Here is a 16,971-nt window from a genome sequence, read left to right on the forward strand (position 1 = left end):
AGGTACGATCTTCGGCAAAGTTGTTCAGGACTACGTGCACTTCCAGATAATCGATCGCATAGTTCTGAATTTCACCACCACGTGGCGCTAGTGTACATAGCTACTTCCGGTGGGACTTTGGTGGGATATAGCACGACATTGAAGCCAGATAGGAAGGTACGATCTTCGGCAAAGTTGTTCAGGACTGCGAGCACTTCCAGATAATCGATCGCATAGTTCTGAATTTCACCACCACGTGGCGCTAGTGTACATAGTTACTTCCGGCGGGACTTTGGTGGGATATAGCACGATATTGAAGCCAGATAGGAAGGTACGATCTTCGGCAAAGTTGTTCAGGACTACGTGCACTTCCAGATAATCGATCGCATAGTTCTGAATTTCACCACCACGTGGCGCTAGTGTACATAGCTACTTCCGGTGGGACTTTGGTGGGATATAGCACGAGATTGAAGCCAGATAGGAAGGTACGATCTTCGGCAAAGTTGTTCAGGACTACGAGCACTTCCAGATAATCGATCGCATAGTTCTGAATTTCACCACCACGTGGCGCTAGTGTACATATCTACTTCCGGTACGACTTTGGCGGGATATAGCACGACATTGAAGCCAGATAGGAAGGTACGATCTTCAGCAAAGTTGTTCAGGACTACGAGCACTCCCAGGTGATGGATCGCATAGTTCTGAATTTCACCACTACATGGCGCTAGTGTACATAGTTACTTCCGGTGGGACTTTGGTGGAATATAGCACGAGATTGAAGCCAGATAGGAAGGTACGATCTTCGGCAAAGTTGTTCAGGACTACGAGCACTTCCAGATAATCGATCGCATAGTTCTGAATTTCACCACCACGTGGCGCTAGTGTACATAGTTACTTCCGGTGGGACTTTGGTGGGATATAGCATGAGATTGAAGCCAGATAGGAAGGTACGATCTTCAGCAAAGTTGTTCAGGACTACGAGCACTCCCAGGTGATGGATCGCATAGTTCTGAATTTCACCACCACGTGGCGCTAGTGTACATAGTTACTTCCGGTGGGACTTTGGTGGGATATAGCATGAGATTGAAGCCAGATAGGAAGGTACGATCTTCGGCAAAGTTGTTCAGGACTACGAGCACTTCCAGATAATCGATCGCATAGTTCTGAATTTCACCACCACGTGGCGCTAGTGTACATAGCTACTTCCGGTACGACTTTGGTGGGATATAGCACGACATTGAAGCCAGATAGGAAGGTACGATCTTCGGCAAAGTTGTTCAGGACTACGAGCACTCCCAGGTGATGGATCGCATAGTTCTGAATTTCACCACCACGTGGCGCTAGTGTACATAGTTACTTCCGGTGGGACTTTGGTGGGATATAGCATGAGATTGAAGCCAGATAGGAAGGTACGATCTTCGGCAAAGTTGTTCAGGACTACGAGCACTTCCAGATAATCGATCGCATAGTTCTGAATTTCACCACCACGTGGCGCTAGTGTACATAGCTACTTCCGGTACGACTTTGGTGAGCTATAGAACGAGATTGAAGCCAGATAGGAAGGTACGATCTTCGGCAAAGTTGTTCAGGACTACGAGCACTCCCAGGTGATGGATCGCATAGTTCTGAATTTCACCACCACGTGGCGCTAGTGTACATAGTTACTTCCGGTGGGACTTTGGTGGGATATAGCATGAGATTGAAGCCAGATAGGAAGGTACGATCTTCGGCAAAGTTGTTCAGGACTACGAGCACTTCCAGATAATCGATCGCAAAGTTCTGAATTTCACCACCACGTGGCGCTAGTGTACATAGCTACTTCCGGTACGACTTTGGTGGGATATAGCACGACATTGAAGCCAGATAGGAAGGTACGATCTTCAGCAAAGTTGTTCAGGACTACGAGCACTCCCAGGTGATGGATCGCATAGTTCTGAATTTCACCACTACATGGCGCTAGTGTACATAGTTACTTCCGGTGGGACTTTGGTGGAATATAGCACGATATTGAAGCCAGATAGGAAGGTACGATCTTCGGCAAAGTTGTTCAGGACTACAAGCACTCCCAGGTGATGGATTGCATAGTTCTGAATTTCACCACCACGTGGCGCTAGTGTACATAGCTACTTCCGGTACGACTTTGGTGAGCTATAGAACGAGATTGAAGCCAGATAGGAAGGTACGATCTTCGGCAAAGTTGTTCAGGACTACAAGCACTCCCAGGTGATGGATCACATAGTTCTGAATTTCACCACCACGTGGCGCTAGTGTACATAGCTACTTCCGATACGACTTTGGTGAGCTATAGCACGAGATTGAAGCCAGATAGGAAGGTACGATCTTCGGCAAAGTTGTTCAGGACTACGAGCACTCCCAGGTGATGGATCGCATAGTTCTGAATTTCACCACCACGTGGCGCTAATGTACATAGCTACTTCCGGTACGACTTTGGTGAGCTATAGAACGAGATTGAAGCCAGATAGGAAGGTACGATCTTCGGCAAAGTTGTTCAGGACTACAAGCACTCCCAGGTGATGGATCACATAGTTCTGAATTTCACCACCACGTGGCGCTAGTGTACATAGCTACTTCCGGTACGACTTTGGTGAGCTATAGCACGAGATTGAAGCCAGATAGGAAGGTACGATTTTCGGCAAAGTTGTTCAGAACTACGAGTGCTTCCAGGTGATGGATCGCATAGTTGCAAACTTCATTGTCACTTGGCGCTGGTGTACATAGTTACTTCCAGTTCGACTTTGGTAAGATATATGTAGCACGAAATTCAAGCAAGTAAGGAAGGTACGATCTTCAGCAAAGTTGTTCAGGACTGCGAATACTTACTAGTGAAGGTTAGCATAGTTCCAAATTTTCACGTGGCGCTAGTGTACATAATTACTTCCGGTGGGACTTTGGTGACATGTAGCACGAAATTCAAGCAAAATAGGAAGGCAAAATTGTTCAGGACAACGTGCACAACCGGGTGATGGATTGCATTGTTCCAAATTTCACCACCACGTGGTGCTAATGTACAAAGTAACTTCAGACACGAGTTTGGTGAGATATGCGAACGAAATTCATGCAGATAAGGATTTCTCCAAAACTCCCTCTAAAGATTCCTCTGAAAATTGTTCTAGTTATTGCGATGCAAATTTCTCACGAGATTGATACGGAAATTCTTAATGTCATTAGGGATTTTTCGAATATTTCTGGAATGTCTTCAAAAATTTATTCGCGCATTCATCCAGTAGTTCCTTTGGGAATTATTCTAGATATTCTTTCTGGAATGTGTTCATGAGTTCCTCCGGTAGGTGTGGAATTAGTTTATAGGTTAAAATACACGTTAGTAAAAATATTTAAATAAGTTTCTCCGTAAATTCTTCAAGAAGTTCCTCTCAAGATTCATGATTTCTCTATGAATTCCCCTAGGTATTATTTTGAAAATTTCACAAGGGATTGCTTTGGGATCGGGAATTTATCCAGTCGTTTCGGAAATTCTTTCAGGGAAACCGTTCATAAATCCCTCCGAAATTCTTCCATGCAGTGCTTCTGGATTTCCTCTAGTGTGTTCTCGCTTATTTCCCCAGGAATTCCTTCATAAAATAGTTTTAGAATTTCTTCAGAGATTCTTCCAGGGATTCTTTCAGAGATTCTCCAAAAAATTCCTTCGGAAATTTCTTTAGCAATTCCTCTAAGAAATTCTGAAAATTTTTCCAGAGTTTGTTTCGGAAATATCTCCAGGGATTCCTTCGAGGTATGTACCGTTCCCCAGTGATTCCTTTGCTAAATTCTTCCAAGGATTCCTTCGGGAATTTCTCCAGTGATTTTTTTTTGGGAATCCCGTCATAGATTCCTTCTAGATTATTTCAAGGATTTTTTTAGGAAATTCCTCAGGTGATTTCGTTGGAGATTCCTTCAGTAATTTTGATTCTTCTAGGAATTCAAGAGTTTTTCCAAGGTTTCCATCAGGAATTTCTCTTGGGATTCTATTAGGATCTTCTGCAGGGTTTCCTTCGGGTTTTTTTTCGTAGATTTCTTCAGTCAGGAATTCCTCCAAAGAATTCGTCTAATTTTTATGTACAAGGATTCTTGAATTTCTCCAGAGCTCCCTTTTTGAATTCCTTTGTGAAACCATCGCCTAGCGCTTCCTTAGTAAATTTCTTCAAGGATTCCTTCAGGAATTCCTTCGGAGCTTTAATACTTAAGCGATTTTATTTTAAATCACTGCAGAGATTCCTTCTGCGATTCCCCCACGAAATTGTTCAAAGATTCCTTCATAGATTATGTACTTATGGAATTCCTCCATTGGTTATTTCGGAAAGTTCATCAGGGATGCTTCTGGAATAATCTTTATGGATTCTTTTAGAAATTCCACTATGCATTACTTCAGATAATTTTGAAGGGATTTTTTCCAGGAGTTCATTCGCGAAGTCCTCTAAAGATTCTTTCAGGAATTAGTATAGTGATTTATTTCGGAAAATCCTCCAGGGATTACTTCGTGCAATTCTCCAGAGTGCCGGGGGTTGTGGCGCAGTAGATTGCACGTTCTCTTTATTAGCGAATGGTCATGGGTTTGATTCCCTGGCCAAGATTTATTATTCTTGATAATAAATGTGAAATGGGAGCCAGAATTTTCTTAGAATCTCTTCTTGAAATTTGTTTTCTTGTTACCATTTTTACTTTGTTACCACTTGGATATGCTAAAACTTGTGTGAATCATAAATACGAGAATATAGACTGTTCCAGAAATTATAAGCACAACTTTGCAGCCCAGCCATCTAGGAATAAATGCAATAACAAACTTTATTTTCACACATATTCTGCTCTTATATATATACATCAAATTCCGGTTATCAAAAGTTATATTTGACTCTTGGTTTGTAAGTGGTAGAACATTCTTTAGTGATACCTTAAAAACGTTTTGCACAAATTGTACTATTTTTGAAAAACCTTGTTTAACTATTTTACTTCTATGGAGAAAACTAAACTAGATAAAAATTAAAAAAAATACATTCATGAATGTCAATATACGTATCTATCAGGCAATCATTAATTTTAGTTTCAAATATAGACTTTCGGACCTGAAACTTCAATCCAAATTCAGAAATCTTGTTTTCCAAAAATCCATTTTTTCATCAGTCGAAACACGTAGCAAAATTCATACTATAGCATGTGTAAAACTACAATTTTATTTAAGCATAAGTAACAGCAATGCCTAAGCTTCATTATGCGTAAAGTGAAATATATGTTTTGTCGTAGGAGCATGTTTGAAAATTCTAAAATCTGTGGACTCATTCCTTAAAAATAAAAGAAAGCTGAAATTTAATGTTTTCTCCAAATTTCGAAGTGCTCGTAAGCACAGTCAAAATATTATTTTCGAAAAAAACGCCAATCAAGTATCTGAAGAAACATGTTTTTGAAATGATCCCGTGAAAAAATTAGGAAATAAATAGTTTACAGTACACGAAATCAGCATAAATATAAAAAAGTGGTTAGTGCAAAGAGTTAAAAAGTTTTTTTTTGTAATGAACATTATGGATATAAAAACTCGTTTTAATGTATAAACTCATTACAGATATCGAAGAATATGCTTTAAATAAAAATACAAAAATAGAAACACAGCTGTTTGTTGAGAAAATCATTATTTTCACGCTATGCGTAGGTGTGCTTATAATTTCTGGAACGGTCTATATCGCCAGAAAAAGTTTACATTTACAAATGTTTCACGAAAAAACAAATTGGCCATGAGATCCACGAAACTTTTCCAATAATTACGCTGAAACATTCATTTTACGTTTCTAGAACAATTGAATCGCCGGGAGTTTTTCTGGAAAAACCTCTTGGTTTTTCTGAAAGAATTTCTGCAGATATTCTTAGGGAGTATTCCTGAAATATTCCTTGAAAATATTCAATTCTGAAATAATCATGGAAATATTCCAGATGAATCTTTAAATGGTCTTCGAAGAAATTCTTGAGAATCTTTATTTAGAACTCCCATGCAACATTCCCGAATAAGTACTTTCAGAAAATCCTACAGGTGTTCCTCAAACAATCCAAAAATCGCTTGGGAAATTCCTTGATGTATTCCCTGAGAACTCCTTGGAGTTTTTTTTTTAAATCCTGCAGGTATTCCTCATGAAATCTTTGGATGTATTTAAGACGAACTAAACTTCCGCAGAAATTACTGAAAATATCTCTTGGGGAATTCTTGAAGTTATTCTTGAACATTCCTTACGTGCATTTTAATTATTATTTGCAAAGCACTTCAGATGAAACCATTGAACGTATTCTTAAGAAATCCGTGGATGCTTTCCTGAAAAAAAACGTCAAGGTATTCTTAAAGGAATAATTGGAGGGATTCCTGGAGAATTGCTTGCAAGTATTCCTTGACAAATTCTTGAAGGAGCTCATGAATAAATTGCTGAATGTATACCAAAAGTTTTTCATGGTGGTATTCCAAATTTCTGAAAAAAAAACTGGAATACCGATAAAAACACTTTCAAAATTTTGAAGATAACTATTGAAGAATCCCTTATAAATTTTCCGTAGGAAGAAATTCATGGAGATATTCCTAAATAACATCGCTGGACATATAAACAAGAAGAAATTAATGAGATAAATTCTTGGAGATATCCCTGCGGTTAAGTTTTAATAGTCGGTGGAAATATATTTGACGAAATCCCTGGATATATACATGTAAAAGGTGGTATTCCTGAAAAAAAGCAGGGTCTGGGACCATTTGGGCAGGAGGGCCTATTTTGGACACTTGCTGCTATAACTCAGTCAATTTTGAACCAATTGACTTGAATTTTTGAGCATGAGTCGTGTCCCCAAAAATCAAGTGAATTGGTTCAAAATTGACTGAGTTAGAGCAGCAAGTGCCCAAAATAGGTACCCCTGTCCAAATGGTCCAAGACCCTATACCTGAAAATATAATTGAAGGTATTCCTGAAGTAACAGCTGAAGGTATACTAGACAAAAAAATGCTGGATAAATTCTCCAAAAATTGCTCCAGGGACTCTTGAGAAAATTCATCGAGGTATCCCCAAAGTTGGAATGGATTTTTTAGATGAAATCCTACCAGGTATCTTTAAATGTATTACCAATTATCCGGGGGCTCAATTATCCGTGATTCGATTATCCGGAAAAATGACTGGATTATTCGGCCATCATATAAGTTTTTGCTTTGTTTGCAGAATTTTAGAAGGCAACACCCAACAGTGAGATTAAGCCTATACATATTGCAATTATTTTCATTATGCGTATTTTTCAGTAAAACTAAATTTAAAAAAAAATGATAATAATAATGTCAGTCATTGAATTTAAACACTATAACATCACACAAGTTATCTTCTATGTTCATCGAGCTGTTTTTGGTTGGAGAACATAAAAAATTAAAGAAAAAAAAGCATAGCTCGATTATCCGGAAAATTCCATTATCCGGGGTGAAATTCTTTGGAGTCACCTGGATAATCGAATCCGACCTGTATATCCTTGCAAGTACTTCTGACGCAATCCTTAGAACTACAGCGGACAATAAAAATGCACCACAGCCGTTTTCCCATACAAACAAGTCAAATTTAGAGAGCCATATCTCAGTTATTTCTCAACCGATTGTTTTCATTGTACTGTGATGAACTACAAAACAGTTTAATTTTCATTTTTTTTTATTGTCCGATACAGTATATATAAAGAAACCCCTGGAGATGGAAATTTTCATATTGCAATGCATATTAGCGCCACGTGGTGGAGAAATGCGTAAACGTGCAATTCTTTCTTTGTCATGAAAAGCTTGACTAGAAACCGTACTTGTTCACCTGACTCGCTTTTAAGATACATCGCTGATGCCTAACCGAAAGTTTTTGCGTGCACTTCCGCAATGTTTGGAGAAATTCGGAATTATGCTGTCCATCATGAGAAAGTAATCGTAGTCATGAACAACATTGCAAAGACCTTCTCATCTGGCTTCAATCTCATGCTATATCCCACCAAAGACCCACCAGGAGTAACTAAGTACACTAGCGCCCTGGGAGTAGATGTGTGCGCCGCCGTGCCGCGCCGCGCCGGCGTGAAATCGGCGCGAATCGGCGTGCGGCTCCCCAGGTTGTCAAGAATAAAATTTACTATATTTTTTTTAACGCGGATTGGGAAAGGAGTGTAATGCTCATGCACTGGTGGAGTCAGTTCATGATTGTGATGTGAGAAGCCGTTCCGGGAAGCATTGACGTGTCGGCGTAGCAATCGGCGGCGGCGACGGCGGCGACGGCGGCGACGGCGGCGTGAAAACTGGCTTCAATCTCGTGCTATAGCTCACCAAAGTCGTACCGGAAGTAGCTATGTACACTAGCGCCACGTGGTGGTGAAATTCAGAACTATGCGATCCATCACCTGGGAGCGCTCGTAGTCCTGAAAAACTTTGCCGAAGATCGTACCTTCCTATCTGGCTTCAATCTCGTGCTATAGCTCACCAAAGTCGTACCGGAAATAGCTATGTACACTAGCGCCACGTGGTGGTGAAATTCAGAACTATGCGATCGATTATCTGGAAGTACTCGTAGTCCTGAACAACTTTGCCGAAGATCGTACCTTCCAATCTGGCTTCAATCTCGTGCTATATTCCACCAAAGTCCCACCGGAAGTAGCTATGTACACTAGCGCCACGTGGTGGTGAAATTCAGAACTATGCGATCGATTATCTGGAAGTGCTCGTAGTCCTGAACAACTTTGCCGAAGATCGTACCTTCCTATCTGGCTTCAATATCGTGCTATATCCCACCAAAGTCCCACCGGAAGTAACTATGTACACTAGCGCCACGTGGTGGTGAAATTCGGAACTATGAAATCCATCACCAGGAAGCGGATGTTGTTCTGAACAACTTTGCCGAAGACAGAATGTGGCTATCTTGTCAAGCTTCCGAGAGAACTCGCTACAAAGGCAAGGTACACATAACCAATCTGGGAGCAAAACGGAACCGGAAGAATTTAAAAATGTGGAACTAATGTATCCGGCTGGTTCTCAGCGGAAGTTGCATAAAATTCCAATCGGCTTTCACGACACGTTTCTAGGATAGTGTAGGATTACAATGATGCAAAAAGATTGAAATTTGGTTCATTAACACCTGAGATATGGATGTGCAAAAAAATAGTTCCACGTTTTTTTGCCTGTCGGTACTTAGCGTGTTAATTTAAAAACACTTCACTAATACTTCACTTTTGCAAAAGAAAATAAAAAATGTATAACTCTTTAAAGAAAAACTAGAAAGGACGAGCAAATTCCTTTTAATTCTACTACTGTGCTTATCTTATTTTCAGTGTCAAGTGCTCGACTAGACAGTCGAGCACTTGACACTGAAGAAGTCTGTAAGTCACAGACGAAATAGGCCTATCTGTCCGAAGATAAGCACAGTAGTAGAATTAAAAGGAATTTGCTCGTCCTTTCTAGTTTTTCTTTAAAGAGTTATACATTTTTTATTTTCTTTTGCAAAAGTGAAGTATTAGTGAAGTGTTTTTAAATTAAACTAGAGTCTGAAGTTCACTTTTGTCAAATGAAGAGATAAATAAGTGAACTGATTGGGGGTGCTTCAAGATTAAGGTACACCGGGGCAAGTTGAAACGGGTGGGGTAAGATGAAACAGCGAGTTAATGTAATGTTATCTGATCATGATAAACAGTTTGAATGTCATAACACATAGTTTTTGATTCAAACAATCTTTTGGTAAAGGAACATTTTCAAAGTTGTATTGAAATCTATTTCAAAACTTTGCGTTTAATCTTGCCCCAACCGGTTCAACTTGCACCGGTGTACCTTATCAAACACTTATTCTGAAAATTCACATTTTTTGAGTTGTGCCCCTATTGCAGGAAACCGATGATATGAACAAAACCTGTTTGACTGTTGTAGCACTGAAGTGACCTCGATATTGTGTATGCTTGTTGGTTTTTTTTTTTCGATCGCGGGACATTTTTGCGGTTTAAGACAAACGCGAGACTTTTCGCAGGACATAATTTGTCGCGGGACATATGGCCAGAATGCGGGACTGTCCCGCGAAACGCGGGACGTCTGGTCACTTTACCCTAAAAAAAATCGGAAACAATCCCTGAAAAAAAATCTACAGGAAGCTTTTAAAACTTGGAGGAATCTGCGAAGTAATTTATAGAAGTGTCGTCGAACAAATTTCTGCAGGAATGCGATCGAATTCTGAAAGAAATCCCCGTAGGATCTCCTGGAGCAATCGTAAAGGGAATACATATTGGAAGGAATCATTGACGGAAATCTTGGAGAAAACCCCGAAGGAATTCCTAGAAGAATCACCGAATAAATTTGTGAAAGAATCTCGAAAGGAATTCCTGGCAAAATCTCCGACAGGACTTCTGGAGAAATTTCCAAAAGAATTATTTGAGGAAACCCCAAAGGAATTTGTAGAAAAAAACCTGACGAAATTCCTGGAAAAATTCCCTAGAAGATTCCTCAAAGAATTACCAAAAGAATTCCAAGAGGAATCCTCAAGAGAATTCCTGGAGAAATCCGCGAAATATCTTGAGGAATTCCCGGAAGTATCGCCGGGGAAATTTCTGAAGGAATCTCCGAAACACCTTCCACAAATGTATATTTATTGCAGCAAGCCACAACTGCTGCATTCTGATGCATTTCATTGCAATAAGCCATTGCATTGGACCGAGATTTTGTTCACAATCACATATTTCTTGGCTATCAGAGCTAGTTCCGAGAACCGACTTTCAAGCTCGGCCACCCCCAGCATAATCCACATAAAATCAGTTGCCTGCAAAGATGTCTCGACGAAACGCTTTAGCTGTCCGATAGCCCAACCAAATACTTCTGACGCCCGTTCCGTAGGTACCGGTAAAATGAAAATTGGAATTGGAATTAATAGAAAAACCAGATCAAAAAAGTGTTCAACTGGTATCATTCCGCACTTGACTTGCAACGTAATCTTCTGCTGTTGGAGCTTGCTGTTGCTGCCGGCCGTCTGCACTGAGCCGCCAAACTACCCAAAATTGAGTTCTTTTGACGCAATCCCATAGTTCGGCCCAATAAGCCAAATTTGAGTAAATCGGTTAAACTCACACTAGGTAAATTGCCTTTACCTCCAGCAAAAACATTTACTTAAGAGTAGGTAAATTCAACCCAAGACCCCCCCTCATTCAACCCAAATTTGAGTAAACCTGCATTTACCCAAAATTGGCTTATTGGGCTCAAGGACCCCCGTTGGGTAGATGCATCTCTGTTTGTTTTTGACAACATCGGTGGGGAAAAGAGGGAAAACAACCTAATTTTGGGTAACTAGTTTATTCGATATACTCAGCTTTGAGTAAAATCGACCCAAAAATTAGGTAGTTTGATTTCTCCGTGTGGATCAAAACAAACCAGCGATCAGATGTTTTTATTCGCAATCTTTTTCTACGTTCATTCTCTCACGCACACATGTTCACAGTTTCATGTGACGTTTAAAATGGCTGCGTTCTTGTACGTAGATACTGGTTTTGGAGCTTACCGAATGGGGTACTTGTTACGAGTAATAACGAGGTGGTAGACTTCTAATTATTTATTAAGGTGTGTCTTGCACTAAAGCTCGTAACTGAATGAATCAATAATTTCTGCTACCGCTGTCATCTTGGTTGCGCTCCCAAACCATGGATTGCTTGGTTGCACAACTGGTGGTGGTAGCATCTCCCCCTTTATTTCAGTACCGGATGTAGTCCTCCAATCGTCTGGGTACTCTGGAACATCTTGCTGGGCGCGGTGTATCTTCATAAGTTTGCTGAGGAATCACTACTGGCGTTGATGCAAATATAGTCGGTGTAGCGGTCCTCATGGTCTCATCTAGGCTGTCAAACGAATCATCATCTGGAACTTGACTGTGATTTGAAGTGGTAGTTGGTTCAGGATTCGGTGGAGTTGGAGTTGTTAATCCGAAATTTTCAATGAGGATATCCAACGGTAACGACACTCGATTTGACTGCTGCGTGACATCACTGTACCGTAGACGTAACTGGTTTGCATGAATCCGAATCAGCTTCCGACGTCCTGCGACTTCATCCAGAAGAACATTGTAATTAACATTTCCAACTGCTTCGATGATTGTTCCAGGCTGCCATTTCCAGTTTGATGCATTCTTGTGGACTTTTGCATAGACGACTGCACCAGCTGTTAAAGTTGATACGGAGGACTGCTGTATGGTTGATCTTGATGGAGGCTTAGTTGGTCGCAGCAAATCAAGAGTAGTCTTCATCGGTCGACCAAACATAACTTCTGCTGGAGATTTTCCTTCCAAAACAGTACTAGGCGTTGAACGATACACTTGGAGGAACGTCTGTAGTGCATCGGCTGATGGTATGTTTTCCCCGTCTGTGATTTTACGCAGTGAACGCTTGAGGGTGTCCACGAAGCGCTCCGCCTGTCCATTTGACTGTGGATGATAAGGGGCGGTACGGATGTGGATGATACCGGAAAACTCACAGAACTGCTGGAACTCGCTACTGCAAAATTGGCTTCCATTGTCCGAAACTATGGTATCAGGAACTCCGAATCTTGCGAAAGTTTCCCTCAAAATTCCGATAGTCGAAGGCGCTGTCGTTGATCGTGTTTGGAAAATTTCTGGCCACTTGCTGAAGGAATCGACGATGACCAGATATGACATCCCATCGATCGGTCCGGCGTAGTCCAGATGAATCCGTTTCCAGGGACCTTCCGCTTTGGGCCACGGCTGAGGCTGGACTTGTGGTGGCGACTTCGCTGCACTGGCACATATGGAACAACGTCGAACGAAATCTTGAATTTCTTCATCAATTCCAGGCCAGTAAACGATACTGCGCGCAACTGACTTCATCCGCTCAATGCCAGGGTGACCACGGTGAAGTTGCTTCAAAATCCGAGGACGGAATACAGCTGGCACAACGATTCGGTCACTGAACATGATACAATCCTTAACGGTCGATAGTGATTCTCGCCGGGAATGGAACGTCTTGAGGTCCGGATCCGAAATTTGCTTGATAGACGGCCAACCAGTGTTGATGTACGCGACAACCTGCTGCAAAAGCTTGTCCTTCTTCGTGGCAGAATGAACCATTTCGAACGTTACTGGAAGGTTGTTGAACGTGTCACAAAGAGTACTGTCCATTTCCTCTTCGATGCCGACTGCAGCAACTACAACTTCTTCATCTGGTTTCTCATGATTGTTGATTAACCGGGAGAGGACGTCTGCGTGCCCAAACTGGTCAGTAGGAATGTATTCCACAGCAAAATCAAATCCGAGTAGTGTAAGTGCCCATCTCTGGAGACGATTAGCGGTATGGAGTGGAATTCCTTTCTTGGATCCGAATATCTTCAGGAGCGGTTGGTGATCGGTCTGGAGGTTGAAATGGCGACCCAGCAGCATGCGTCGAAATTTGGTCACGGCGAACACCAGAGCGAGTGCTTCTTTCTCCACTTGACTGTAGTTTTGTTCCGATTGCGTTAGCGTTCTTGATGCGTGTGCAACAGCTTTGATTTGGCCGTCAGGAAACTGATGCATGATTACGGCACCGATTCCAGTCTTCGAGGCGTCTCCGGCTACGATGATGTCCAAACTGGGGTTGTAGTGGGTTAACAGCAGATCGGATTGGAGCACTTTCTTGATGTTGATGAAAGCTTCTTGACACTGTGGACTCCAAACGAATTTACTGTCCTTCTTCAACAAGTTGTCCAACGGTCGACGCAGTTGGTGCATTTCTCTGACGAACTTGCCGTAGAAGTTGACTGCTCCTAGGAATGATCTGACTTGACTGACATCGGTGGGACGGGGCATCTGGACAATCGCACTGATTTTGGCAGAATCTGGACGAATACCTTCAGGACCGACAATGTGGCCAATGAACTTGATACTGGTTTGGCCGAATTTGCATTTCTCCAACCGTAAGTTGAATCCAAACAGCTGAAGTCTCGTGAACAGAGCTTGCAAAGTTTCTTCGTGTTCAGCCTCCGTTTTGGTGTGTACGATGAAATCGTCCAGGAATGATTCCACTCCTTCTAATCCTGCGATCATACTGCTCATCAGTTGTTGGAATGCACCAGGCGCGGATTTCACACCCGGAGCTAGCCGGTTAAACTGGAACAATCCTCGATGTGTATTTATCGTCAGGAGCTTCTTTGATTCATCGTCGACTTCAACTTGCAGGTAAGCGTCCGAGAGATCAATGACACTGAAGATCTTGCTACCCGCCAGCTTGCTGAAGATGTCATCGGGTGTCGGAAGAGGGTAGTGGTGTGGTTCCAGAACAGCATTCAGTCCCGTCGAATAATCAGCGCATATGCGAACTTTTCCTCCTGGCTTCTTCACAACGACAATTGGTGCGGCCCATTCGGAGAAGTCCACTGGAGTGATAATGTTGAGCTTCTGTAAACGGTCCAACTCTTCATCAACCTTCTGGACAGCATGGAACGGTACTGGTCGCTTCGGGCGGAACACCGGCTTTGCCTGTGGTTTCAGGAACAGCTTGGCCTTCGTCCTCGTGCAATGACCCAACTTGTCCTTGAATACTTCGGGGTATCGAGTGAGGTATCGGTTTCCACAATCCGGATTGAAACTGAGCTGATTTACCTGATTGCAGATGGAAGCGAGCGGTTTGTTCCACAGATCGAATGCTTCGATGAAATCCAGTCCCAGGAGGTTCAAGTTCTTCACCGACGTGACAAAGCAAGTACCAGTCCTGGATTCATTGTTGATGGTCATCCGACATTGAAATTCCCCCTTCAGCGGAAGTGCAGCGCCGGAAGCTGTATTCGCACGATGGGATGAATTGGTGATTGATGGTGATCCAAGCTTCTTCCACGTTTGAACGGAGACGATCGTGATGTCTGAACCACAGTCCAGCTGGAGGTGCGCCGGCTTATCGTTGATGAGAGCAGTGACGTACTTACGACTTGGTGCTGCTACTGCGTTGACAGAAAGGATGTGGTTGGACTGAGCTGGATGTCTGCCTGGGTTCTTGCCACTTCTCTTCTTCTGACGAACGGCATTCGGTGAAGTGCCGGATGTAGCTTCTGATTTTGAAACCTTGGCGAAGCATCCGCAATACCCTTCCTTGTGCCCGGTCTTGTTGCATTGCTTGCATTGATGGCTTGAAAATGGACAATTTTTGACGAAATGCATGGCGCCACATTGCCAGCACGGTGTTCGAGGAGTCTTCTCGCTTGAATGTTGAGAACCAGCGGATTTCGGCTGCCTTGGTTGCCGAACTGCCTGGACCGACGAAGATGGTTGCTTCTTCTCCACCAGAGCCGTGTCGTGTTTAAGATTCGACAGTCTCTGACATTCGGTGACTAGAGTCTCGAGGTTTACCGTTGCTGCCGTGTCTGCTTCCAGCTTCGATAGTAATCTTGTCCTGACGTCCGCATCTTTGGATGACTGAAGACCGCAAACGAAAATCAGTCCCTTGAATTGGTCGATGGTCAGCTTGTTGAGTTCGAAGTCCTCACACTGGCGGTTGACGATGCCAGCATAAGTTACGAAATCGTCGGCTTCGTTCTTCACAATCCTGAGGCAATCGTACCGTTGACTGAACTGGGACTGCTGGTGTCCGAAGACGGATTTGAGTTTCTTCACTACTTCTTCGAAGGTGAAGTCCCGTGGGTGTCGTGGCAGGAGATAGTTCAAAAACTTTTCATGAACCGGAACGCTGAGACTTCGCAGGAGCAGACGAATTTTTGCTGCGTCATCCAGTTCTCTCCCGTCAGCGCTGAATAAATCTTCATACTTCGAGAACCATCTTGCAAACGTCATTCCGGCGGCTGGATCATGGTGAAACTCCTTGATTGTCGCGGAAAGCGACTCGATGATCTGTTCAGGCGTGTTTCTTGAAGGCAGATTACCCGGAGCGGCTTGATTCGTGGTTAACCGGTCCAGAAGCAGGAGTAGCTTGTTCATAATCGCTTGATTGGAAACTTCGCTTTGATCACCGACGGCTTCATCATTTCCTCCGCGCGGCATTTTCGAGTGCTTCGGCTGGTCTTGAAGAATTGAAATAACTGATCTTGAAGAAATTCAGCAATCTCGCCGCCAACTGTTACGAGTAATAACGAGGTGGTAGACTTCTAATTATTTATTAAGGTGTGTCTTGCACTAAAGCTCGTAACTGAATGAATCAATAATTTCTGCTACCGCTGTCATCTTGGTTGCGCTCCCAAACCATGGATTGCTTGGTTGCACAACTGGTGGTGGTAGCAGTACTAAAGTTAATCCTGGATTTAAAAAAAATCTGGATTAAATCTCGTCTATTACCTCGTGGAGCTTACAGCCATAAGAGTATCTAATGGCATACGCTGTTCATGATCTGCAGCTGTCGGGCCCTAGTTCTGTTACAACTTCCTACAATTTTCGAAAGGCATATGCTCTATGACCAGGTACAATTCTGCCATGTTCAAAGTCCACCTGATTCCGATTTTAAAATAATCCGGATAGCCATGAAGAACCCAATTGATCAAGTCATCAAAGCTAAACATCGTCGGATTCTTCAGATTTGTGATCTTGAACATTTGAGGCATGGCTTCGTCATATCTTCATTCCCCTGCCAGACCTCCAAAACACCTTTGAATCGAAAATCGGGTTCAGAACTGTTCCTTTTAATTCCACTAAGAATTTGCATCCTTTGACAAATACGTACTTCAACCTCAACTGAAAGGTCGTCTTCAGTGTATCGTACTCTACCCCCTGAAACCTCTTGCTTCTAGGCTTCCCTGAAATCTCGGGAAACTTTCTTGGCCTCAAGTCAAACCCCCAGGAGCAAAACCAAAATGTTTGCAGGTCCACTAAACGTTATTGTGCCGGTCAAAAAAATACTCATTTCGATGTGGAATGACGTTTATGGCTTCTTGGAAATCATTCGCACATCACTCGCACAGCGCCGGCCATTCTGCGCATGTACGCTATCATCTACCGTATGCCTTCGCTAACTGCACGCAACAGTTTCAACTTAAACTCCCCCATGCACAGGTGCCAT

General features: G+C 42.6%; 1 protein-coding gene across 1 annotated transcript; it reads right to left on the reverse strand.

Annotated features, from left to right (window-relative positions):
• Window positions 1-11,678: 11,678 nt before the first annotated feature.
• On the reverse strand, window positions 11,679-15,962 carry LOC134288461 (uncharacterized protein K02A2.6-like). Its single transcript, XM_062853424.1, has one exon. The coding sequence runs from the start codon at window positions 15,960-15,962 to the stop codon at window positions 11,679-11,681; it is 4,284 nt and encodes a 1,427-aa protein (XP_062709408.1).
• Window positions 15,963-16,971: the final 1,009 nt, after the last annotated feature.

The sequence above is a fragment of the Aedes albopictus genome, chromosome 1 (assembly GCF_035046485.1).
Source record: "Aedes albopictus strain Foshan chromosome 1, AalbF5, whole genome shotgun sequence".
Lineage (NCBI taxonomy): Eukaryota > Metazoa > Arthropoda > Insecta > Diptera > Culicidae > Aedes > Aedes albopictus.